This window comes from Calidris pugnax, unplaced genomic scaffold (genome assembly GCF_001431845.1).
Source record: "Calidris pugnax isolate Ruff unplaced genomic scaffold, ASM143184v1 scaffold188, whole genome shotgun sequence".
NCBI lineage: Eukaryota > Metazoa > Chordata > Aves > Charadriiformes > Scolopacidae > Calidris > Calidris pugnax.
The window spans coordinates 10,952,644-10,979,403 of NW_015091257.1; the positions used below are offsets into that span (position 1 = coordinate 10,952,644).

At 38.9% G+C, this 26,760-nt stretch overlaps 1 protein-coding gene across 2 annotated transcripts; it reads left to right on the forward strand.

The window, feature by feature from the left end:
- The first annotated feature begins 393 nt into the window (after positions 1–393).
- On the forward strand, positions 394–26,187 carry PRPS2 (phosphoribosyl pyrophosphate synthetase 2). Of its 2 annotated transcripts, XM_014960420.1 has the most exons (8): positions 449–582; positions 10,552–10,735; positions 13,326–13,346; positions 16,863–16,961; positions 18,044–18,168; positions 20,685–20,858; positions 24,336–24,495; positions 25,483–26,187. In XM_014960420.1, the coding sequence occupies exons 1-8, from the start codon at positions 461–463 to the stop codon at positions 25,573–25,575; spliced, it is 978 nt and encodes a 325-aa protein (XP_014815906.1). In that variant the 5' UTR covers positions 449–460; the 3' UTR covers positions 25,576–26,187. The 2 variants fall into 2 exon arrangements, with proteins under 2 accessions (XP_014815907.1, XP_014815906.1); XM_014960421.1 differs by lacking the exon at positions 13,326–13,346 and having other exon boundaries at positions 394–582.
- The last annotated feature ends 573 nt before the right edge of the window (positions 26,188–26,760 follow it).

Genomic DNA, 26,760 nt, shown 5'->3' on the forward strand with positions numbered 1-26,760 from the left:
GAGGGAGAGAGCGCGGCCTAACGCCACCCCTTCGGCCGCCCGTTAACGGCCGCCGGTTAACGGCCGCCACCGGTGCCCCGCGCCCGCACCGGCTCGCTCCGCCCCTCGGCTCCTGGGCGGGGGGCGGACCCGCCGCGCCGCTTATTTGACCCGGCCCCGCGGGCGCTAAGCTCTCTCTCGCCCGCCTCCGCCCGCGCTCCTCTCGCCCCCCACACCCCTCCCTGCCCGCCATGCCGAACATCGTGCTCTTCAGCGGTAGCTCCCACCGCCCGTTAACGGCCGCCGGTTAACGGCCGCCACCGGTGCCCCGCGCCCGCACCGGCTCGCTCCGCCCCTCGGCTCCTGGGCGGGGGGCGGACCCGCCGCGCCGCTTATTTGACCCGGCGCCGTGGGCGCTAAGCTCTCTCTCGCCCGCCTCCGCCCGCGCTCCTCTCGCCCCCCACACCCCTCCCTGCCCGCCATGCCGAACATCGTGCTCTTCAGCGGTAGCTCCCACCACGACCTGTCGCAGCGGGTGGCGGACCGGCTCGGGCTGGAGCTGGGCAAGGTGGTCACCAAGAAGTTCAGCAACCAGGAGACCAGGTAGGTTGGATGGCAACTTCCCCCCCATCCCCCCCAACATACACACGCTCGGTCCTACTTGCTTTCCCCCGCTCCCGCCCCGTTCCTCTCCCGCCGGTAGAAAGGGTCGGAGGAGCACAAGCGCCGCTGTCCCGGGGCGCTCGGGGCTGTCCCGGGTCGGGAGCGCTCCCCTGAGCAGCTCCGGCCCCGGAGGAAGGGGTGGCCAAGTCCCCCTGCGCAGGTGAAGAGCATCCTCCAGTGGGGTGCGGGTGGAATTGGCCACGGGCAGCCTCCCTGCAGCATGAGGTTCGTCCCAGCCTTCGCAGCTAATTAATGAAACGGTTCGTCTCCCTAAAGGTGAAATTGTCGTGATGTGAAGGATTAGAGTGCATTACACCATTTTCCTAAGTAGGTCTGTGTGTGAGTGGATGTAAGGACAGGATGATGAGGATGGATCAGGTTATTGAAAAAACAGCCTGGGTCAAATCATGCTTGAGGGTTTGTTGTGACTGGTCTTTAATTTGTATTAGCAGCCAGCTGTGCGTGTGTGACACCAGTCACAGCTCCTGTGTGGCTCCCCTGCTTTGTCCCAGGCTCTTGGTCCTGCATGAGGATAATACAGTTGGTATGGTGGCCTGGGCTCACTGCTGGAAGTGCAGGTGTGTTAGGCTCCTGGCCAGCAAAATGCAGAGAGTGACTCTGATCACAGTGCAAAATGTCCTGCGTGAAACCTTATCAGTGCTTTTAAGTATCTCAAGGGAGGGTTGAAGGAGGAGGGAGCCAGACTCTTTTCAGTGGTTCCCAGTGAGAGGATGCGGGGCAATGGGCACAAGTTGGAACATAAGAGGTTCCACTCAAATATGAGGAGAAACTTCTTCACGGTGAGGGTGACGGAACCCTGGAACAGGCTGCCCAGGGAGGTTGTGGAGTCCCCTTCTTTGGAGATTTTCAAGACCCACCTGGATGCAGTCCTGAGTAACATGCTCTGACATGCTCTAGGCAATCCTGCTTCAGCAGGGGAGTTGGACTAGATGATCCCTATGGTCCCTTCCAACTCTGAGAATTCCGTGAAACCATAAGGATAGTTTGCTCGCCTTGACTCTCTGAGAATGCACTTGCCAGGGCTTTTTCTACCAACATTGCCTCTTTTAGCCAGTTTCTCAGCTTTCTGACCCACGTGTTTTATTTACTCATTTTTAATAAAGGGCTTCAAATTGAGGTGGCAGCTGTACATTTGTCCCATGAGCTGGTGAGACTGTGCAGCTGCTTTTCTGTATAAGTGTATGAGCCTGGGCTGCCAGCTGGTTCTGAAACACGAGTTCCTCACTGCAGGTATCTGGCTAGCCTCTGAAGTTATTGTATGTTTATTTTCATCTGTTCTTGTTCTGAATTTCCTGAACAAGCGTGTTTTCATTGCTTCCTGTGAAAGATTAACATGGTGTATTCTAAAATTGCTCTCTCAAAGCTTGTCCTTCTATTCTGTCTATGTTTTTGCATTCTCGGTTTAATTGCTCTTGTTCTAGTTATGCTCACTGGCATTACTATAAACCCTCTTCCATTGGTGTTTATTCTTCTATTCATTCCTGATTAAATGAAGGTTTAAATCTTCTCTCAAGTCTTTCCAGCCCCATACTCACTTTATTGCTCTTTGATCTCTTTTCTGCATGATAAAACTTAATTTGTGTATTTGGTGGCATGACTTTCTTGCTAACTTATGTCTATTTTTTAAAATGTTTGTTCTCCAGAGACACTTACCTTTAGTTGTGCTGTTTGCTATGTTTTAAGCAGAGATTAACTGATTTGGATTTTATCCAAGGTAGAAATTTATCTTCAAAGTTTGCATATTTATTTTATGAGGTAAGTTAATTCTAGGCTTCAGGACACAATAATAATCTTTGTCATTACACCTATTTTTCCAGGTGTTCAATATTGGCCTCTGCCATTAAGCAAGTAGGCAGTGGTGATTGCAGCATGTCAGTGCTTTGGCTAATCTAGCAGTGCCAGTTTATTTTCTTAGGCAAGTAGGGATGTAGTGTGGTGTAGATACGAGGTATGTATCTCGCCTGAACATTTTTTCTGGTTGCTTCTGTTGTAACCCTGAGAGGCTGGCATTGTCTGGTTTTTTTTCCCTTTCTTTTTCTTTTTCCCTGACGTTAAAATGCCTTAACACCTTAAATCCTTAAGTGTTTATTTTTGTTTCCTTTTTTTAAATCCTCATGCTTTTGAGATTCTAAAATGAAGGTCCTGTTTCCCCTTCAGCAAGTAGAGTTGCACCCACTACATAAGGATATTGAAAAGATTACCCACTTAAAACATTAGCAACTTATTTCAGGATGTTGCCTTCCAGTTTTGTAGACTCATGTTCATAATAAGAAAATCCCCATTAGTAATAAAAGAATTCCTCAACAATGTATTTTAAATTAAACTGTGGCTAAAGTTAAGATATTTATACTGTAGTGGTCCTTTCCTGAGACACCTGGATTTTCAGTCTGTCTGCATAGCAAAGTTTGTGTGCATATGTAAGCGAAACTCCATTTCTTTATATAGAAAGATAATCCAGCACAGTCTTTTTTTTTCCTTCTTTTTGTTGCATTTTTAAATTTATAAACAAGTGTATTGACATTACAAAATACACTTACAATATTGCAGAATACTAGAACGTGATGGTTAAAATGCTCAAAGAACCTTAAACCTTCCCAATGGCACTCGGGCAAACCTCTGAGCAAACAGATAAGCCTCGGCCTGAGGGTCAACAAACTCTTGCTTTGTCAGATCTGTTGCGTTAGCAAGTTGCAGAGAAGATTCACTGTTTGTTTGAAAACTGTTTTGCTGTTTGCTATGTTTTCTGAAACTTACATGTAAGTTACATGCAAATTGATAAATGCATTCAGCCCTGGGTTTAAATCCTTGTCAAGGGGGTACTAGGTGGAAACCTTTTACTTGAAGTCAGTTAGATTCTGGCTTGCAGAATACAATGGAAGGAAAAGTCATGAAATATTTTGCCTTATATTTCCACTCAGACAGGCTTTAGGTCTCAGTCCCAAGCCTTAGCAGATATAAGTGGGTTTGAGGAACTAAAGCTGTACCCTGAGGTTAGCATTAGCAGGGATAGGACCACCACTGACAAGCAGTGTGTTGAATGGGCAGGTATGCTCCCAACTCCAGAGCCTTTAAAATTGGAAAAGCTTCTCTTCTAAATTTATACTGGGACTAGCATATCTAGCAATATTCCTGTTCTTTTCTGTTTTAGGCATTCAGTATTCTCACAGATCTAAGGTAATGCCTGGGCTAGATGAAGAGATGGGAAATTGCAGGTAGACTTGACAACTGCCCCATTTTTTCCTGCCATCCAAATCGTATGGAAATGCTTTCCTTCAGGTGACTACTGAAGTCAAGCAGCCCTAACTAAAGCAGTGAGAGAGCTCCTCAATAATATCTGGTTGTAGAAGATAACTCTGTTTAGTATTCAAAGCTTGCATGTCAATTAAATGCCAGCCACAGTGTCATGGTAGGAGCTTGGGTGGCACCACCTTCTCACTTATCTGGCAAAATGTTAGGGCTTCAGTGGGAGCTCAGTCAGTTTATCTTCTTCAAACCCCACAAGCAACTGTCATCAGCAGAGTTTGGCAGGCTAGAGGAAGAGGAAAAGAATGGAGGTCCTTAAACAGACATGCCTGTTGTAGCCTCCACATCATGAAACTCTGACAAACATGTAACAGAAGCACACAGATACTAAATGCTCTGAAATTTTTCACAAAACTGTCTCCAAATATATTGAGATGGCATTTAATTGTAGTTGATACACAATTAAATCCCAGAGCTGGTTTAACAAAATGATCATTGAGTGTCCATCACTGGAGTCATAGATGGCATCCTCTTATACACGTCTCTCCCAGAGGAAGTAGTTAGTCCCCACACCCATTGCTGGGAGCTTCCTTGCTGCTTCTGTCAGATTCATTGGCTGAAGGGAGTCTTGCAGATCTTCCCAACAGATGCATGAGGAAGGGAATTGAAGTCCTGCCTGGCACATGTCAATTTGGAGCTGCCTACCCGCAGCCCTATTTAACTGCTGAAGCTGGGTGGTTTCAGAAATGTCAACTTAAGTTGATGCTGTTCAGCTCTTACAGAGGAAAATATAAGTTGAACAACAAAGGGATGTTATTTGCTGTATGGGAAAAGCTCTGTTATTGATATGAGGGCTACTTGTAAGTAAATGGATAAAAGTATCTTGGTGTCTTGGACTGAAGTTTAATCTTGGAAGGTAGGAAAAAAAATAGCTGATGTTTGCTTGGAGAATTCTTACAAGGATGGATGTCAGTTTCTAGTTCACTCAAAGCAGGGTAATGAAAACAGTTTGTTCTATGAAGTAAATAATTGAAAAAAATCAGGATCAAACCTGGAAACTTTGATATCAGGAACGCAGAATTCAGCACTGGCATGTAACATTTCTCTCCCATCTCCCCTCCAGCATCCTCCAGCTCTTCTACTGCAGTTGTCTCAGATGAGACATGACCTTGTGACGTGTCCTGTACCCTGGTTCCTTTGGGTTTGGCTGCTGCAGGGGCCATGAGCTGTATCACTCTCACTGGAATAGATGGTTATGGTGTTTGCAGACCCCTAATGGAGGAGCAAGAAAGCTCAGATGGTGATAAATTGGCTGAAGGCGGTAGGGAGTAGGGATGTGCTGGGAGGTGAAGTGTCTCTTCATACTACCCAGCTGCTGAGAGAGTGATTCACAGCCAGGGTTGTGCCCTGCCTGCAGCAGCAGAGGTGGCTCTTTCTCTCACTCCCTGCTCACTGCTGTCATGAGCAAGGGTGGGGGCTGGAGAAACAGATTTTACCACCTTGGTTGAGTAAGATAAAAAATCTTTCTGGATTGCATGTTGAGTGTGTTTTTTATATAGGGGATTGAAGATGTAGCAAATATGACCTTTTATCACATAGCTCATTGCTCTGAATCACAAAAAGGCCAAAAATGCTTCAAAGCTTTTGGTTTGAGACTTCCACTTTATTGACCTTCCTGTACACTGTGCACCTCTCTAAGATGTTAAATGCTTGAGATTTAAAACCAAAAACTGATCTGTGTGAATAATGGCTGACAATCCCATATGTCCTTACCTCCAGTGTTTGGCACTCAGCCTTTGGAGACTCTCTGCACCTGCTCAGGCTTGTTAGACCTTTGTTTCCAAATTTCTGAGGGTTCCTTTCGGACTGCACATGGCTCAATACAGAGCTGCTCATGTGAAGGTGTTTTTCATTTGTGGTGGCAGGCTGTGTGCTAGAGTGGAGGTTAAGAAGATATTTCCTGTCTTGTGGCGCTCACCATGCCAGTACCCACCATTAGGACAAGGCAGTTGTCCATGAAAATCTAACTGGGGGTTGGTCTTGGAGCTGTTAATCCAAGTGGAAGAGCCTGGAGTTAAGGGGAGACCATGGGTGCCAAGAGGATACCTATAGACTTAAAACTAACTCTGTCACCTCTATTGTTTCTTTGTTGCTTTGGGCTTTGCTGGTGCCAACTCTGTTATATAAAGTCATGGCAGTCAAAATATTTGCCCAGTAAGTTGGAGGTCTTGCATTAAAAGACTTTATGCTGCAAAATGTGTTCCCAAAGGTAAGAGGTCAAACACACCCCTCTGCATAGTGCTTTCCATTGGCTGGGTTTCAATGAATTGCAAATTCAGCATGTGGATTTTTTGATTACTTTTGAGATATTGATTATTTTTGCACACTGTATGAGGACTCTAGACCTTAAATTATGGCCTCTTCTCTGGTGCCTGGACTACACATCTACTTCATTGGCATGTAAATTGCTTGAGAAATCTTACTACTTGTAAACATGGCTAGAAACTTAATCTGTTGTAAATACTTTAAAAGAAACATAGAGCCCATTTAAGTGCATGATTTTAACAGAATCCTAGTTACAGATTTACATTTTTTACCATTCTAATCTGGCTCTGCATACTTATTCCCCTGCTTCCGCACAACTGTATTCTTAGGATGTAAAAATTTGAAATTTCCGTCACTGTAAGTTTTGTTGGGAGCATACTATAAATCTAGCTCAGAGTTCTGCCTGCTGTTACTCCTGATTTTGAGTTTTGCTTCATCCATTGCAATATGTTTGTAATGTAAGTGGGTTTTGAGCCTTACCCTTAATTCACGGTAATTAGTCTCTCCAAGTTTCTACCTACTAAATTGAACTCTCACATCAACCTTTGCAAGGTGAAGGCAGATACCAACACTCAAACTTGGTTTTAGTCATGTCTTTACTCACTTAAGCCTGTCTTTCCCGGCTCAAGCCTTGTGCTTGTGGATTCCAAGCAACTGGCTCTAATAGTAAATTTACTTTTGTGGGGTATTAATTTCTATAATTTTTACTTTAGAATGCAATTGTGTGGTGTCAGGACTTTTAATGTGCAGGTTCTGTTGACTTTTCTTGAACAAGAAGTTTATTTAAACTGAGTGTTACCAAATAGCTGAATTTGATAAAATTGCATAAAACAAACAGATCTTGTGATCTTGAGGGAAGAGCTTGTTCTTATGTCCTTTGTGTCCTCACTGTCTGAAACTGTTTAAACAAGTCCCCCAAACAGTTAATTGGGTCATGATATAGATGGTCTAAGTGGAATTTAGTAGTAACGTCAATAAGATAACTGTCACAAAGCTTGAGTGCTGTTACCTTTGTGTTCTCCAATAGATATTTGAAGTGGAATGCTTCAGGTATCTGATACTATAGTTTATAGTCTCTTATTATAAGTTTTTATAGCTGATTGTGTAAAACAAATTAAAAAGGCGAGAAAAAAAAAACAAACAAAAACCCCCAAACTGCTGACACACATCCAAACAAAAAAAAAAACACCCAAAAAAACCCCAATGTGGTTAGTACGGACAACATCTGATGGAATAGTTGTAATGCAGTGACTGGTTATCTTTTACTGTGTGGCTCGATGAAGGTAAAATAGACACCAGTGTGCCTTTTGGTTGAGTGTACACAATACATCTCAATACCAGTCTGAGTAGGTAGATAGTAAGAGATACTGATCTGTTGCACGGATGTCTCCAGTTGATTGGGGGAAGAACTTTGTGCAATAATCTCATAATGTTATTCTTAGACACCTTTAGCTGCGTTAGTCCTGAGTGCTATGCAAGTATTAATTTAAGCTTGATTTATTTTAGTTTTCAGATATCTCTTCTAGTGGACACAGAAGTTATTTCTATATACTACACATACTTTCACATTTGTGTGCCAAATAAGCATGTCATTCTGGCCTGAAAAGTGTAACCAAAAGCTCTTCAAATGCTCCAAGAGAGAAGGTAGAAGCATTTTTGTTTTTTAAGCTGTTTACAAGATGAAAAAGTCATTGCTAGCCCAAGGTCATTGAAAACAGTTAACGGCAATGGAAGAAGCATCACTTAACGTCCATTGTATTAACCAGATCTATATTTATCTCAAAGTATATTCCCTGACCTTCTGAAACCTATTATTTCTTAGCAGTGTGCTTAGAAATTACTGGCTTTTAAAGGAGCAAAACAACTCTGAGTGTTATAATTGTGTGCTCTTTGTGCATGTAATGAACATTAAGATCATCTGTTTTTGTCATTCAGCAAAGTTTTCTTCCTATTGCATAAAACAAAACAAATGGTTGCTTTTTTCCCCCCAAATACTAAAATCTTATTCTGCCATTCTTTGTCACTCCAATAATGTTCTCCCCTGAAAATTGACAGTGTTTTCTTCTTAGTCTTTTAACTTTCTTTTTTGTAATGGTTCCTACTTTAATTTTCAGAACTGGAGTGTAACTACAGTCTTAGGTTGAAAGAGGTGCCATAGATTTTTTTTTTTTTGCATGTGGTAGTGTGGTATGTCACAACAGTTGTTATTAAGCAGGTCTGTGTAAGTGCTGAGTCAAGTGGTAATTATTATTTTTCAGAGTCCTCATAACAATAACTGTGAATCTCTAATGATGACTGAGGCTGTGTCTGTAAACTAGAGGGTAGATGCTTTACTCTGAGCTGGATTTGTATGTTCGGAACAATAACAGACCTCTTACTTTATTTGTTTATTCTTCTGGGAAGTGGAACCTGATATTCCAACACCAGTACTGTCTTTGGTAGGGTTTATGATTAAGCCTGACCAATTCTTCCAATTATGGAATATGCTTAGTGTCTTGCTGAACTTATGTCGATCAAAACTTTTTTAGCTCCAAAAGAAAACAAACAAAGAAAATATTTTGATCAAAGCAGTTTTCTCTGAACAGCCCTATACTGTTGATCAAAACTTGAACAGGGATGTAGGTTTTATGACCAAAGAATTGTCGTTGTGCCATGATGAAAGCCTCCAAAAGGTTTCCCGGATAAATACTGACATATTTTCAGATAATGCTGTCCCTGACCACCTTTGTCCTTCCTGGTGTTTGATAGGTGGTTTGCTTTCTTTGACCTTAAGAAATCCTGCTAGTAGCATTCTTAGGCCAAAAAAAAAATTATTCAATTAAGGAGAAAAATTAAGACAGGATTTTTCTTTTTATAGCTTGTTTGGGACTGCAGAGGAGTCAAATAGGGGATCTGAGAGCATGGACTCAACTATCTTGATGCTGATAAATGAAATGTTTGCATATCATTAAGATGTTTTTAAGCAGTAAATTCTTTTCTGTGTTTTGTAGCTACAGAAAACAAATGAGTCTTACACAGCACCCTGAAAGCTGATAAGCAAAAGTTGTTCAGACTGTGGTGGACTAGAACAAGCCTCAGCATTGAAGGACCCATCAGAGAAACTATTTTAGCCACATCTGGGCCATTTGGATGGTTGCCAGCTAGAAGCTTTTGCTTATTTGTGTGTTGGGTAAAGAGACAACCTTTTAGATAAGGGCTTAGGATATTTTAGCATTTAATACTTAAGACTACCTTAGTAGTACTTTAGTAAAGCTACTACTTAGCAGTACCTTAGTAGTAGCATGAGTTTGAAAGATCTGATTGCCTAATTATTTAGGAAGACTGGATGTTTCTTGGACGTTGTGCATGGAGTCAGGGGAAAATGAAGGTTAGTCTGCTGGTTTTATGTTTAAGCTTTGGAGTAACAGATGTGAGAAGTTAGTGTGGGTCAACAATAGATTTCTCTTGCTTGGGTCTACAATTGAAAAAGGACCCACGTTCAACAGATATATTTTCCTCTTTATTAATAAGCTCTATTTAATTATTAAATTCTGTGATATGAGTACTGATTAGCACCAAAATTTAACTTGAAATCTGTGTAAAAATAAAATAGCTCTTTGATACTACCATAAGGAATCAAAGTATCTAAGTGCTGTTACAGCAAATAGAACAACTGACAGAATGTGAGAGTTCTTGATTCATGTTGAGCCGTTGATGAGCAGCCCTCTTAGTTTTTCTCTAAGAGTTTATTTTTTTAAAAAATACTTTACTTGGACATAAGTGTAAATTGCTTTACTTAGTGTAGATTTTAACTAGACTTCTGCTTTTGGGGTGTGGTTTGATACTTCTCTCTTCTAAAATATAGTAGTTCCTTGAATTTAGTAACAATTATTGTAGAAAAATAGCTGCCCTTCTTAAGGAGGTATTTTGGTGCAGGTAGTATTTAATGCTCTAAAATTGACTCCGTTTCTGTTCTTACCGTGTAGGTTATTCTTTAAATGGTCATCTCCTTGGATGGCAAGGACACACAATACACAGACTAAACCAAAAAAGGCAGCCTCAACTTCAATAACAATGTCAGCTGCGTCAGTGCTGTAGCCGTAATAATGTGTTGTTTGGTGCTGACCTTATGAAGACCATATTTATGCTGAAGTAAATTTTAGGCTGGTTTACATTGAAATAGACTTTGTATCAAGAGGACTGTTATCCAAACTGCTGTAAAAAAAATTTAAATGGGTATAAATGTATGGAAGTTTGTTAAAACAAACCTGATTTTTGTATTCTTTAATAATGCTTTTCCAGCAATTCAAGTGTTTAAATGGTCATCTCCTGCTCTTTCAGTGTAGAGATTGGTGAAAGCGTGAGAGGAGAAGATGTATATATCATCCAGAGTGGCTGTGGAGAAATAAATGACAACTTAATGGAACTGCTTATCATGATCAATGCTTGCAAGATTGCATCATCCTCCAGAGTGACTGCCGTAATTCCATGTTTTCCATATGCCAGACAAGATAAGAAAGATAAGGTAGGTAAGAACTGTGTAATTTTGGAAGGCTTTTGTTTCAACTTGTTCACTTGAAATTTTTGGAGATGAAACATATTTTCATAAACATTCAAGTGATTTGAAAGATTTGTGCTTTTTTCATCCTTTTTTGGTAAAATGTTCAATGGTATCATATATAGGTGGAGGAAGTGAGACAATGAATTTTTTTGCTTGATAATTGACACACCTTCAGTTTAAAAAAGAAGGCACATCCTATGTGTGTGGTGTATTGCAAAGTACTCTGCTAGGAAGCCTCACATCACAGGACTGTTTTTCCTGCTTTTTCTAGCTGCCTTTTTTTTTAACCTCTATACATGAAGAGAGCACAAACTTTTAAACATTTTAATTGCATGGAATTAAATCCCATTATGTAGGTGGGTTTTACTCTGTGGTTAAACAGAGCCAAATGGAAAGAGCTGAGTAAATATACAATGCATAACCTTAATTCATAAAAACATTATTTTATGCTGCGAGGCAGATTCTTAAAAAAAGTTTTTATATCCATAATTATTTTTATTGATGCACACCAAAAATTGTATAGAAATCCCATAAATCCTCTTCTGAGTTTAGTGCCCTTTTCCCGGATTTGGTCTGCTCTAACTGATGAATATACCAGTTCAGCCAAGTTGATAACATAGCAACAGACTCTCTGTGACAAATGAGTTTGATTTAAAAAACATGGAACTAAACTTTCCTAGCTCCACTGTATATACTGAAACACTCTAATATGTTATGTGACTATTACTTTTACCTAAACTCACTTGAAAAGAGCTAACAAGAATAAATGTGAATTTGGCTTTTAAGAATGGATTGCAATAGTTGTCTTTTTGGAAAATTGCCCCTCGCTCCGATAATTCTTATAAATGGGCTGCCCTCTCCCTTCCACTTTGGGCATCAAGAAAACCATCCTGAAAGGCTTCTGTTGTTCTTTACATTCTTTTATATAAAACATAGCAGGACTGGGAAGTAATGCAGAAGCTAAAAATAATAGCAGATGTTACAAAATATGTAATGATCAGCCTGCAAGGTCTGAGAACAAAGCTAAATACAGAAAAGTTATTTCTAGTATAGTCATTCTTTAAGTGCAAGCTCCCTGAGGCCATACTAGTATTATCAAGACCCACTTGTTATACTTCCAAAAACGAATTCAGGTGTTAAATAGTAGCTCCCTATTCTTTGCATACAGGTTTTGGAACTTCATTTTTGCTGTGTTTTGTGCTGAATAATGTTCTCCCTCAATCAGGAAACTGACAGACTTCTTTTTATCAAAAGAACTTAAAAGGGGAATGATAAACATTTTGTTGAAAGAGAAGGAAATCTCATTAGGTTTTGATTTCCAGATTTCTATTGGAAGAGTCTGCTGGACCATCCTGTAAGTTCTTGGTGTGAGAAAAGGATGGGCATATGCCAAGTTTTCCATGCATCTAGGTTATACCCTGTCTGGGGTACCCAAAATCTGTGTGGCAGACTTCCAAGAGACACTTAAAACCCACAGCGTGGTAAACTAGCATGCCACCCAGGAGCCTTTTGCCTTTTGGAAATGCCATCTGAAGATATAGAATAGCCTACAAAAGCGCTTTTGATTAACAGATATTTTGAACAATATTCCAGACTGTTCTCTGGGTGTCACTGAGTTCTGCAATTCTACGCAAACCATTTCTTTTTTCTTTCTTTTTAACCTCTGTTTTGCAATTGAGAAAATGTTTGTCGTCTTTGGAAATTAACCTTGGTAGTTGACCTCCATGTTGCAAAATAAGCTATAATATAGCTGTCAACATTGGGCAGCTTATTGACAGGGAGATCTTTCCTCCCGCTGTTGGATTGCATCACATCAGTTGGTCTTTGACCCATGTTGAGTGCACAAACTTTGTATGCTGCCTGAAGTGTCAGCAAAGTGCCAGCCATTTTCTTTCTATGGTTGCACACAGATTTTCCTCTCTTGTGAAAGATATTGCTGTGGTTTGACTACGAACTGAAGCAGTATCATCTTCACTAGCTGGATGCTGTTTTCTTGTTTGAATTTAAGTTGTTGACTTTAATCTGTAAAGAGCTAAATAGACTGAATCCTTGCTTGAAATAACCCTGTATTCTTCATGCTTCTGTTGCAGTTATGATTTCTGAGAGCAATGAAAGTGCTCTTCATTTACTTATTTCAGGAAACAGACTTGCAGTAAAAAAATCATATTCTGAACAAGGCCTGTGTAATCTATCCTGGAAATCTTAGCATTAAACCTGGACTGGCTTTACATGAGAAACAGAGGCTTAAAAAAAAGAAAAAAGGCTTGCTGAGAATCATAGAAATGTTAGTAACTAATTTAGCTGCAGTCAAGCACTGCCATAAACTAGAATACTTCTGGTATACAAGCTGGCTAATTTAAAATTACCTCAGGTGTATCTGTTCTTTGGCCACAGTTACATTTATGCATCCTCTAATTATGCTAACCTTCCAAGATGTGGGCAGAACACATTCATGTAGGATGCTGAAGAGATGCTTTTGAGATAAGTTAGAAGTAGAGTGACAGGTGAGTTTGGTGTTCTACAGCTCATGTAACCTTGTTTTTTTGATTTGTAGAAGGGGTCCGTGGAGCGTTGGGTAGGTATCCTTTTTTTTAATCTCATGCTATGCATTTCCATTAATATGGCCTTAAAGGGTGAAACTTACTGGGTTACATTATGTATAACTGGGAATGTTTTCAGTTTCACTTCTTGATTTCAGTTGTGTTTCACCTAGGCCATGACAGTAATCTTGTGGAATAATTTGCTACCAGAAAACTCCTAGCTTCCAGTTAAAAATTAATCTGGACATTCAAGATAATGGCTGTCAACTGCTGAAGCTTCAAGGAGTATCTCATTTTTGAAATGATTAATTTAGGTAATACATTAGTGAACATCCAGTATCCATATAGTTCACAACTGGCTTTCTTGGAAATGAAAGTTCCAGTTATAAAACTTTGGAGTTCCTTGGATTTTTATTTTTTTTTGTTCAGTATACATGTGATGCATTTTGAGCAAGACAATGTTATAAGATCCTTAAAGATATCAGAGTTTTAATCTTGATGGACAGCTTTTACTTTCAGCTATGTGTCCTTTGCATAGTTACTGTTCTGAGTTTATATTAGCCTTGTGGATTTTCCCCTGCTGCTGGTAACTTTAAGAATAGTGAATAAATGTGTAATGCATCACAAAGGAGGAAATAATTTATATAACTTGTTATACCAAAGCGGGGAGTTTGCTTCGGAACTAAAAACTCAGCTATTTATTTTTTTTACAATTCAATTTCTGTACATAATGTAATGTTGTGTTTCACACTAATAATTCTGAAACTAATCTCAAATTGTGTCAAAGAATGGAACAATGAATATTCTGAATCTTTGTGTTCTTGCCTCTCTGATAAGAAGCAAACTTTACGAATGCCAAGATAAATAAAAATCTTAAGTTTTCATCTACCTTTGTCATCCAAGTTTCTGAATAATGAGGCCGGGTTGTCTGAGGTTACCATGAATATACTCCCTTTGATTTTAAAATAATCTTCAATTTGGATCATATTGTAGCACACAACTTATTTTCCGTGCAAGCAATCAAATTTTAAATCCTCTTGAACGTGTCATGTATTTTCTTTAATGCACAATTTTGTGTAAAGGAAACTGTCAGATAGCTGCCAGCTTCATTTGTCTTAATCTCCTGTTAGCCCATTCTTGAGAAACAGGTATTGGTGTCTGGCTATCTTTCCTTCCAAGATCCTCTGTCCATCAACATGTAGGCAATCTGTGATGCGTACATGTCTGCTAAAACAAGTTACCTAGTGGTAAAACCTCCAAGTTCTTCCTTCTGGGAAGGCAGCCTGCAAGGCCAGCAGCTGAAAGAAGTACCAACTGGTAATGTATACATTAGTATTTGATGCAGGAAAGTATTTTGGGATGTACTCATGAGACAAGCTAAGTGTTACTCACATTGAACAGAAATGGGAAAAAAAAATAAAACAAAATTCAGGATGCTGGATGGAATGGAAATGGCAAACCATGTTCTGAGAAGAATGTAATTTGCCTTTAGCAGCTAGCCTGAACTAGTTACTTGTTTCTGCCAGAGGGGGTGATCCTGGTTTGCCATCTTTTCCCTTCTCTTCCATTTAGCTGCCTCATCTGTCTGCTGTGAGTTCAGACAAGTCCCAGGGTGCAGCACAAGGGAAGAGGTGGAAGTGTATTGCCTGGGAGGAAGGGAATGGGACAAGCAGGGGAGCAAAACTCCTGGTTTCGGCATCACCTACTAGTCCACTTAGGTGTAGCATGAAACCAGATCTTTGCAAAGAGCTGTTAAGAGAACATTGGGGTAGAGTCAAAAGAGTAGATTTGTTGTATTAAATTTGTTAGATTTTATTTGATTTGGTTTATTACATGCTGCCAGAGGTTTCAGGATATTTTGAAACCCAGCTTAAAAGTGACAGTTAGTACTACTAAGATGAGCTGAAGTGATCAGTAATTTGAATGGCCTGAGCCAAAAGTTTACTACAAATAATAAGAAATATCCAGAAAGCTTTGGCCAACTAGGACCTTACAGAACTGGCTTTAAATGGGGAGCAGTGTAGTCCTCAGTAACTGGAAAATCATCTGTGCTGAAGTGCTAATGACAGCAAGCTCTTATGGAAGTTATATGCATCTGAATTGTAGAGACCTAGGGAAGTGGTAGCTGTTGTATATACCTTCTGTATATCTTATACAGACCAAATTGTTTCACAGAACATCACCACTAAAGCCAAAAGGGGTAGCTTTCAAAATGAAGCATTTCTGTAATGAAGATAATAAACTTGATCCAGCCATAAGAAAGATTGCAACATCTCAGTTTCTTTGCTGGAAGTATGCTGGCAATCTTAAAACAGAGAAATGCCAAATTTCTGCCAAAATTAGCAAAAGTTTTGAGGAAAATACTGACTCCTTGATGTGACACAGACAGAAAAGCATCCAGGTTAAACTGGCAGTGGTTCCACTTATTTTAGGTTATGCCCTTAAACATCAGTGGAAGGAGAGCAGATATACTCTGAAATTCTATAGGGTGGAGGAAGAGGGAGTTCCTAGGAGGCTAAATGAGCCTGTTTGATAAAGAGCTGTAGCAAGTGAGAATACTGTGCCAGCAAAAACAGTCTGACAATGAGATGGAATCTCTGAATTGCAGTTCTGCCTTCATGCTAATGTTATTGCCAGCTATTAGCCTTATTTAAAGATTGGCAAAAGGAAAACATAAGGGTTTGTTTAGTATTTCTGTTATAGAGAAGCTGTCTAGGGCAACATAGCTTTTTTCAGAGCTTAAAAATAATCTGAAGAAACTTTGGCGTTGCTCAAGGTACCCTCCAGTCATTATTCTCCATCTTTTCTTTTTTTGTGTTGCTGTTCATTTTGCATCCTTGTCACTTTTTAAAAGCTCTTGACATTGGCATTAACTTTTCTAATTAGATTTTTGCTCTTTTGTTCTTTCCACTTCTGTTTTTTTTCACCCCCCTGTCCCTTTTGGGAATTCTAGAATCCTAATTGCATTCAACAATTAAGCCTGAATTAGTGAAAAAGAATAAATAGATAGGCCAGGGTAGAAGATCCCTGCCAACATAGATCTGTTACAAGCTTTACTGTATTGTGAGGAAATGCTTGATACTAACTTTGTTCTAAAGCAGTGCTTTCAAAAGTTGAGTTCACTCTGCCTTCAATCTGTGGTTTTGGCAGCATTATTTAGAACAGGATAGTTGCTTGAGAGTTGGATGTTAATGTAGGGTAGTGGCTTAAAGAAATGAACGTTATCTGTCCTTCTGCTCTAGAAAGGCTAACTGAAAGCTTTAAATGGAAGAACTGGAAAATTTTATCCCCAATTTTATCTGCTTGTTAGTCAGCTTAATTGCTACAAAGCATTATTAGGCAGACTGTGCAAACTGATTTAGATATTCCAAAATGTCTTGCTGAGTTTCAAAACCCTAGTAGCAAGATTAGCTATTGACAGTTCTGTAGCTCTTCATACCTAGATTCCAAATATTTTAAAGGAAAAAACCAAAAGTAGTAGCTAATTTTCTGACTCCTTGCATCTAGCCAAAATAATTTTAAAAATTAAACATTTGTGCTTTATTCCTCAGAGTCGTGCTCCAATTTCTGCAAAACTTGTTGCCAACATGCTGTCAGTTGCAGGGGCTGACCACATCATCACCATGGACTTGCATGCTTCTCAGATCCAGGTAACCATTGGTTCTTGCTAACTGTGACTAGGGGATCTACTGAATCAGTGGGAAAAGCTAGTATTGATTCTCTGGTTTTTTTCCTCATTGTTTTGAAAGGCTATGTACAGAATTGTAATTCTCAGTGGTTAGAGAAAGTCTCACCACCTGTTGCTAATTATATCCCCTTTTTGAAAGAGACCAGCCTTGATTTTATGGGGTGATTTTGCCAGCACTTTGAATACTTGTGCATTAGAGTCTTTTGTGGAATTTGCCAAGTCTAGTGCAAGAGCTTCCAGAACATAAAATATACTGGTTTGGGGCAAGTTCTTGTAATCTTGGCCTGGTCAGAGTTTATAGTATTGCCCTAGATACAGTTTTGTTGTTATGGCCAAGGGGACAATATTCTCTTAAGAGAAGTAGAGGTGGAGGCTGGCAACCCTTAGATGGCTTACTGCTGAATCCAGCAAATCATAAAACTGTTTCCTTGGAGCAAACATAATTTGTTATTCTCACGTGTACATCTTTTCAAGATATCTTGTTTTTTTCTAGAAAATGCCTTCTCTACCAGTTCTGGTGTTCTATTTAATCAGAATTTCCTATTATGCTAGATAGCTGTCATGCAAATAAAAAGCAGTTTCATTTGTGGTCTAACAGATTTCTTGGCATTATAACTTGCACAAAAATAAAGATTCCATTTCTGCTGCTCAAGTAATACTAACTTGAATCTTCTCCATATTGAAATACTACTGTTCATTTGAAGCAGTTGAAATTTATGGAAGCTGAGTATTACTCACTGGATTTTTTTGGAGAGCTTTTCACAAGCATGAATTTACATGAGTACCTAAAGGTGATCTTTTTCTGATTTTTATATCATTTGAGAACAGCTGGTTTTTATTTCACTACTCTTGGGTGAGATTTTTAGAGATCTTTGTCTAACTTCTGCTGCATTTGATAGTAATATCAGAGGGCAGAGTTTGGCCAGTGTAAAATACTAATTAAAGTTCTACCATATATGAAAGGCAAAGGCTTGATTCTTTCACTGTGTCTTTGTTCCCAGTAAGACATAAACATGCATTTATGAAATTTTCTATTTTGGACAGGGTTTCTTTGACATTCCAGTAGATAACCTGTATGCAGAACCCGCAGTGCTGCAATGGATTAAAGAGAATATTTTGGAGTGGAGAAATTGTATCATAGTCTCACCTGATGCAGGTGGTGCAAAAAGGTACTATACAAGCCTAAAACTGTTAGTGCTTAATGAACTAGTTTGCCTAGTCTTCTCTTTTCCTCTGAATTGTGCAAGATACAGGGTGCGTCACTGATGAATCCAACTGCATTGTAAAACCAGAATAGTTCTTTCAATGTTGTTCATGCTTGAAAACATCCAGGAGCTTTCTGTACTCTAAAGAATATCTTTTTCTCTCTCCCTGGATATGGCCTCATTAGCTGTATCCCTCTGCAGGAGGGAAGAGATTTTTTCCTGCTGCTTGCTTTTTTTAGTCCAGTTGCTGCACCTCTTCCTGCTTCGCTCTGGAATTGCCTAAGTTTCCCTTCTCTGTCAAAGCATATGGCCTATACCTGCTGGCATTTAGGTAAGAGCTTGCTTGAGTCGTGTTTCTTCTTTCTTTATGTTACTGCATTCCAGCTGTAAACCTGTTGACCCTAAGTTGTGCACTGTAAACACTGGAAAAAGGGAGTGAAGTTTTTGTTTTCAGTGGCAAAAGGTGAAAATAGAAAAGTTAGTTCATTGGAGTGTTTCTTCATCTGCAGCATGTGATACTCATTTAGCAGAATTTTATTTGCTATCTATTGTGAATAAACTAATGTAAAATCTCATAAGCATGCTGGCTGATGGGGTGATAAACATGCCATTGAAGTGAAATGCTTAGTCTCAAGTTTTAGTGGTCATGATGCTGCTACAAACCGGATTGGGAACAATCAAATGAAGTAAGAATCTTGTAAGCCCATAGTAATTTAAATGTTTGGAATGTAGTATAGGGAAAAATGTGAAAGACTGTCATAAGTTGCTTTTAACTGAAGTCCTTGGGTCTTTTGTCAGTGTTCATCTTCTAATAATTAATAGGGAGATAAGACTGATTAGAACTTCATAGTTGTTCCTGTGTAGATTAATCAAGTTAAAGATCTGGAGAATATGAACTATAGAAAGCATTCTAAAATTCAGGTGACTCAGTCAATTAAATTGGTTAGTTCCAATCTGAATACTGTTGTTTCACAGTTTTTATTTATATTTTTTTTTAAATACAGCTTTTGTTGAGAATTCAAGTCAGAAGACTGTTTTTTTTTCCATTGGCAAGTACTTGTATATTATCAAGTTGATCATGAGAGTTTCTTTTTGAGGACCACTCTCACTCTATTTAACATAAGTAGATAGTCTATTTGTGATACCTTTCTGTTGTAGTGCAGCCAAGCATTTGCTGTTGCAGTAGAAAAGATGTTGCTTTCAATAAATTCACAGCTTCTCCTTCACCTCCAATAATGTAAAGAAATTATTTACATTTCTTTACAGAATTATAAAAAAAATTATTTGGCTTTTCAATTTAAAACATGTAGGCCTTCAAAATAATACTTGGGTTAATAAAATGTGAACAGAATGTGAAGAAAGTTTGTCTTTAAAATTTAGATCTGTAAGTGTTAAAGATTTTTTTTTTAAAAAATACATGTTCTTGCAGTGATTTAAAATATCTGATTTCTTTTTTGTTTCTTAACACTTGCACTTTTTTCCCAGTTTATTAAATTTTGTGACTGAAATAAAGCATGCAAATTGTGTTGATATCTTAATGCTTCTGAGTTATTGAGACTTGCTATGACATTACACTATTGTTCACAGAAAAATGCCAGAACATTTGGGGTTTTGCTTATCACCCAGTTGTTGAAATGCAGTAACTAACAAATCTTTCATATTTAAGTAGTAAAGAACACTGTTCTCTGTGCAGTTAATAACCTTGTTAACATTGTAAATGTAGTCTAAAAGACAGGCTACAAGGTTGAAGCAGCATAGAAAAGCTGTTTATTCCTGTGTCTTTATACCTTGCAGCTCTGGGATATTTTAAAAAAACAAAAAAAAACCAAAAACGACAGAAACAAAAAAGCAATCAGAAGTCTGTAACAAATTAAGTTTGTTATTGAAGGTTTGTCTCGCCACCAGAGGTCACACTGAACAGTTTTTAAAGATCTTTGTCAAGCAGATGTATTGCTAAGGGAATTGCTAATGAAGTAAGCTACTTGATTAGTAGTCAAGTACTGCTAAAAGAATTATTAATCACTATTAACTTGTTTGGTTTTTCCCATTGGTTTGTTTTCACATTCCTGCAGTGGTATTTTCAGTTAGGATGTTAAAGTGCATGCTGCTGTTGGCTTAGAATTGAGGCTACCTCTGCTTTAAATTACCTGTGTGTGATTAGGTATTGCAATAAGTTAACAAAAGCTTGTGAATGGCTGAAATGTTTGCAAGACCAGGCACTTAATAACAGAAAAGCAAAGTCAATTCAATAAAAGAAAAAAAAAAACTATTTCTGGAGTGTAGCTTAAGACTCTCTGGTTGTATTTATTAGCAGTGAAGCAAGATTGCTAGTAATGAGACAGGTTAGAAACAAAAGTTTGTGCTGCAGGAATTTGAAAGCAAGGAAACAAAAACTGTATTTTATGAAAAATACACGTGCATGCCTCTGTTCTTTCTTTGAAAATAGTTTTCTAAATGTGTTGTATTTCTTCCTCTAACAGGGTAACTTCAATTGCTGACAGACTGAATGTGGAATTTGCTCTCATTCATAAGGAAAGAAAGAAGGCAAATGAAGTGGACAGAATGGTCTTGGTTGGTGACGTGAAAGACAGAGTAGCAATTCTTGTCGATGACATGGCTGACACATGTGGCACAATATGTCATGCAGCAGACAAGTAAGTATTATTATGAACTGGCCCCCTGCCGCACTGTAGTGTAACCTGAAGATAGCTGATGGACACAGTTGCTGTGTCCTGCACACCTGTAACCCAACCTGACCTGTGCAGCATGAAGTCACTCTATCAGTCACAGTCCTGTGATCAAGCTGTGATTACTTTATGGTTTTCCACTTGACTTCATGCTAGGACGTTTCAGGGTAGTTGTAGGGGTTTTTTTCCACAGAAGTTGGTGGTGTTGACTGTACTGAACTTTGGTAATGTCTGTAGCCTTTTTAAAAAAAACTGCTGATTACTGAAATGATTAATTCTTCCTAATGCTGTAGCTTCACAACTCAAAATTTTTGGCAGTAACTCTAGCTTCCAGATCACGTTGACAAATTGGAGAAATAGACTGCAATTTAGTTAGAAAAAATATGAGGTATTACAGTTAAGTGATACTAAGGTGCTCCTGCCCATCCATTCATATCCAAACACGTGCTACCAACTTTGGCTTGGGAGGTCAGGGGCTGCAATCTAAACTTGGATTTAAAACTTGAGATTTAAAATTTTCCATTCAATGATGTTATATTTTGGTATCACTTATAGCAAAGCCCACCCCCATATGATTATGAAGAGTACACATTGAAAGTGAGAAGGAACGGCTGAGGAGCAAGACATAGGAATGTTAAAAATTGGCGTTACTGAACATTTACTGTATCATTGCTACTCTTGGACATGGTTTGGCTAATATGTCTCTGTTAAGAGCATTTTGAATTTATATTCCTGTCCAATATATTTGTAGGCACTATGAAAGTATCTAATAGTCTTGCATCCAAAATAGGTCCGTATGGTACTTCCTGCCTGACTCTATTTTGAATCATAGAATCTTTTAGGTTGGAAAAGACTTTTAAGATCATCAAGTCCAACTGTTAACCTAACACTACCAAGTCCACCCCTAAACCATGTCCCTAAGCATCACATCTATACCTCTTTCAAAAAGCTCCAGAGATGGTGACTCAACTTTCCTGGGCAGCCTGTTACAGAGCTTGACAACCCTTTCAGAGAAGAAATTTTTCCTAATATCCAATCTATACCTTCCTTGGCACAAATTGCCTTTTCCTCTTATCAAGTCACTTATTACTTGGGAGAAGAGACCAGCCTCTGCCTCACTACAACCTGCTTTCAGTTGTAGTGAGTGACAAGGTCTCACCTCAGCCTCCTTTTCTCCAGGCTAAACAACCTCAGTTCCCTCAGCTGCTCCTCAAATGACTTTTTCACTAGATCCTAGTTTTGGTGTTCTTGTTTGGACAGGCTCCAGCACCTCAACGTCCCTCCTGTAGTGAGGGGCCCAAAACTGAACACAGGACTCGAGGGGGAATCTCCTCAGTGCCGAGAACAGTGGGACGATCACTTCCTTAATCATGCTGGTCACACTATTTCTGATACAAGCCAGGATGCTACTGGCCTTTATGGCCAACTGGGCACACGGCCACCTCATAGTCAGCCGGCTGTCGACCAACACCCCCAGATTCTTTTCTGCCAGGTGGCTTCCCAGGCACTCTTCCGCCGGCCTGTAGCACTGGCTGGGGTTGTTGTGACTCAAGTGCAGGACCTGGCACTTGGCCTTGTTGAACCTCATACTGTTGGCCTCGACCCATGGATCCAGCCTGTCCAGATCCCTCTGCAGAGCCTTCCTACCCTCAAGCAGATCAACGCTCCCACCCAACTTGGTGTCATCTGCGAACTTACTGAGGATGCACTCAATCCCCTTCTCCAGATAATTGAAAAACATATCAAACAGAACCGGCCCCAGTGCTGAGCCCTGGGCAACACCACCTGTGACCGGCTGCCAAGTGGATTTAACTCCCTTCACCAAAACACTTTGGGCTCAGCCATCCAGCCAGTTTTTTACCCAGCAAAGTATATGCCCATCCAAGCCATGAGCAGCCAGTTTCTCCAGGAGAATGCTGTAGGAAATGGTGTGAAATCAACAGGGTAAAGCGAGTTAGACATTACTGTTGGTGGTCTGAAGTAAAGATCATCCCATTTAGTTTACAGTGTTCAGTTGCGGGCTTGCTGTTTGCATCTAGATAGAAAGAAGTCAAAAATATGATAGAGGGATTCACATAGTCCTGTGTTCCTTTTCACTTTGGAAATTTGATGGAATTTTGCAAAGCAGTATTGTGCAGTTGTATCAGCGTACACGTCTGTATCAGACCTCAAAGCCTGCTTCTGGGCTGTGCCCTTTGCAGATCAAAATCACAAATTGCCTAGCCAAGGATATTTTATTTATACTGCTTTGCATAGAGGAAGTTAATTCTTGTCCAAATGGATGCCTTTATTTCTTTCCTGTTATGAAAGAACCACTTCTTTATTTACCTGTAGTATATTTCTATAAAGCAAAGTCTAAAACCATCAGAAACCTTCAATGTATCTATAGTGTTCATAAGAAAGATGCTTTTGCTTGAGTAATCCTGCCTTATATCCCATTTTTGGCATGAAGTACTGTTCTTCATTAAGGCTGTATCTAGGTGACACATACTTTATGCTTAATTAGACTTGCTCACCAAAATACTTTTTAGGCCTCTTATATCAGCAACCGAGATGCATATCAAGAAAACGAATTAAGAAATGTATTTTCAGATACAGCAGATAGACTTGCTTAGGTACACACTGAAGAACACACCCTATGTACACACTCACCCTGTGCATTCTCCTTGTGGGCTGCAGGTATTAAATGTAATGCTGAGAATGGCCAGAAAACTTTGATTCTATTGAGTCATTCAAAATGCGATGATGTTTTTCTGTTTTTTTTGTCTTTTTTTCCTATCTTACTGTGCTTATGCTATTATCTGATAAAATGCCACTCTTTAGGGCCTCCCTTTGTAAGACTAGAAAAGCAACTAGGACATAGCTGCGTGTCAAAACCAAATTAAGAGATTCTGACTCATTCATAAGGTGTTCTAGCTCTTTGATTTATACTTTTTTTTTTCTCCTGTGCTGCATCATTTCACTGCTTGCTTGGGCCAGCATCATATCTTTATGCTAGGCTTTAAATCATTAACATTTATTCTTCCTTAGAAACTTTCTAAGCAAAAGTATTTGAGTTGCAAGTGAAAATAAAGGTGGACAATAATGGAGGCACAATAGGGTTGTGCAAGCTGCCATCCAACATACTTCATTTTTGCCTGATTGTTAGAAAACTTGTACTGGAATTCAGTTGTATGTTGTGCTGATGTGGTCAAAAGTGCAGCGCTTTAAACTAATGCTACTGCTACTGATAAGAACTTTTTTATTTAATTAGGAATTTTTTTTGTGAGACTTGTTTGTATAAGCTGAAAAAAGTTCTAAATTATTTTGTAGATATTTTCATCTTCCTGTAGCTTCCAGGAGGAATTTGTGTAAAATGTAGTTTTAAGAGATTTGTATCTTGTTTCATCTATAGCCATGTATGTAAACATGCATCACAGCATTCTTTTCTGTTGTGTTCTACAGGTTAGTATCTGCTGGAGCTACTAAAGTTTATGCCATTCTTACTCATGGCATCTTTTCTGGTCCTGCTATTTCTCGGATTAATAATGCATCATTTGAGGCTGTTGTGGTAACTAATACAATTCCCCAAGAAGAGAAAATGAAACACTGCCCAAAAATCCAGGTACAGTAGTGGCTTTGTGTCATCTGTTTAAACTCTGGACTTGTATTTTACTGTTCACTGATGCTAGAATTTCTTCCTTGAGAAGAAAATAATACTCTAAAGTACCTTATGCAGCTTTGCTGTTGGCAGAACACATTGTTAAAACATGTCAAAGGATGCTTTTAAGTGGATTCAGGTAGTACAATAGAGTGTTGTAAAATATTTGGTATTTGATATTTGCAAAGATTTGAGTATGCCTGACTGAAAATGGCAAATGTAAATTGGCTGGATTAAGGTGGTTTTTTTTAAAAAAAATCAATATTAATAATACAATATTTGTATTTAGGAGTTTATCTACTTACTATAGATAGCTGTAGTAACAGCTGTTTTACTGTGGATGTCACATAAACCTTAGGTGATGACTTTTTTTTTAGATACATTAATGAAAATGCTCGAGATACCAATGTTGACATAACAATGAGAGTTTCTTTTCAAAAACCAAACTGAGAATACAAAGCTGACAATGTCAGCAGCTTTTCCATGAGGTTGTTCTGGGAAGTCATGTGTCCCTTTTGCAGTTTTTCTTTAGTACAGCATGGAGGGTGCTTTTTTAAATGCAACATTTCTTTTTAAAAAGCCTAAAATTTACTTGGTATTTATTGAAACAAGTCAAGCACTTAAAAGGTATACTTTCCTTAAACTGTATTTGTGTCAAGTAGACACTGCCATCTGATGGCTAAAATAATTTTTTTGACAATATGCCCTGTGCCAGAAGTCTTCAGCAGTATCCCTGTGCAGCAATCTTATGCAATGCTTTCTTATTCTTTTTTTTTTGAGTTTGTACTTTCTATTAATGCAGTGCTTTTATATAATGTTAAATACTAATGCTTTAAAGTTATTTCCTAGAAGTAAGAGAGCACAATGGTAAATTGAATGTTTATATGTTTGTAAACTGTCTAGTTGATCTTTACATCTCACAAAAATTATCTTCTTTTTTTTTTCTTTCAGTTTATTGACATTTCCATGATCCTGGCTGAGGCCATTCGAAGAACACACAATGGTGAATCAGTGTCTTACCTTTTCAGTCATGTCCCCTTGTAACTGCAGGAGGTTACACTGCGTCTTTGCAACGGTCCCTTCAGCTAGCACTGCTGTTTTTAACAATGCATCTCAACCACAAGGAATGAGTATCTTTGTACAATTCCAGAGCTTGTATGTTTAATTATTATATTTTTCTTGTAATTACCATTTGTTCTTTGTAAATGGGCAATAAATCTGTCTTGCAGAAACTTTATGAATTCCTTTGAAAGTCTTGTGTGTTGTGTAAGTTGTCTTTTAAGTACCCATCCTCACTTTCTGCTAAACTGCTGCTTCAGATCAGTTTTTCATTACAGAACCACTAACTGTCTGTTCATAGAACTTAATGCAATGTATGCATATAAGATCACTTTCTGTGTTAAGCTAAATGCTGCTGGCTGGGTATCTTGTATCTATTAATTTGCCAGGTAAGCAGCTGTTGTTTATTAGTTTAACTACCATGAATAAGTGAGCCCTAACAGAATGTAAACTTCATGTTAATTTTTAGGAACTGTTGACACATACATAGTATTAATTGTGTTCTGTACACTTCATGTTCTTTTTTCCACAGATATATGTGGCTGCTGTTTTCTTTTGTAAAGCTCTCATTACATTAAATTTTTTGCTTAACATCTATTCTGTGCAGTTATTGTCTTCAGTTGTAAAATTAGTGTTTCAGTATTTCCAGGATGATTCATTTCATGTCTTTCAACAACAAGGACCAATCTTTAATCACAAGAAGTTTGGTTTCATTTTCACTTCTGACATTGCTTGTGATCACATGAATCATTTCATAGCAGTTTTCCTGTTTAATATTGTGATGCTTCACTACGTACATTCCAAACAGCAAATTTAAATACAGATATTTATACAAGTTGGTCTCTGACCACAGTTACTTGATTTTAAAAGTCTCTGAAACTATTTTTTGGTGTGGGTTTTTTCTATTTTTCAAACTGCAGTCATGAGATCTTCACGTTTCTATTCCTAAGTACCACCATACTTTACTGTACATCCAGAGAACTACGGTAGGCTGTTGAATACTTAATTATTTTAATTCTCTACTGTTTATGAAAACAGTTTTGCTACTTGTATGCTGAGAAAGCTTATGGTTAAGTACTGGTAATGCAGTCAGTAATGCATTCTGGAGGGGAAAAAACACCCTGAATCTAACATTGTAATTTTAGGTCTTTGAAGCCTGCTGTGGAGGCT

What these genes read in the sequence shown, in the direction of transcription:
- PRPS2 (XM_014960420.1), top strand. Translation starts at nt 461, where the DNA reads ATGCCGAACATCGTGCTCTTCAGCGGTAGCTCCCACCACGACCTGTCG. An exon ending in GATGCAGGTGGTGCAAAAAG is followed by an intron (nt 18,169 to 20,684) that starts GTACTATACAAG and finishes TTCCTCTAACAG; the next exon opens with GGTAACTTCAATTGCTGACA. An exon ending in ATATGTCATGCAGCAGACAA is followed by an intron (nt 20,859 to 24,335) that starts GTAAGTATTATT and finishes TGTGTTCTACAG; the next exon opens with GTTAGTATCTGCTGGAGCTA.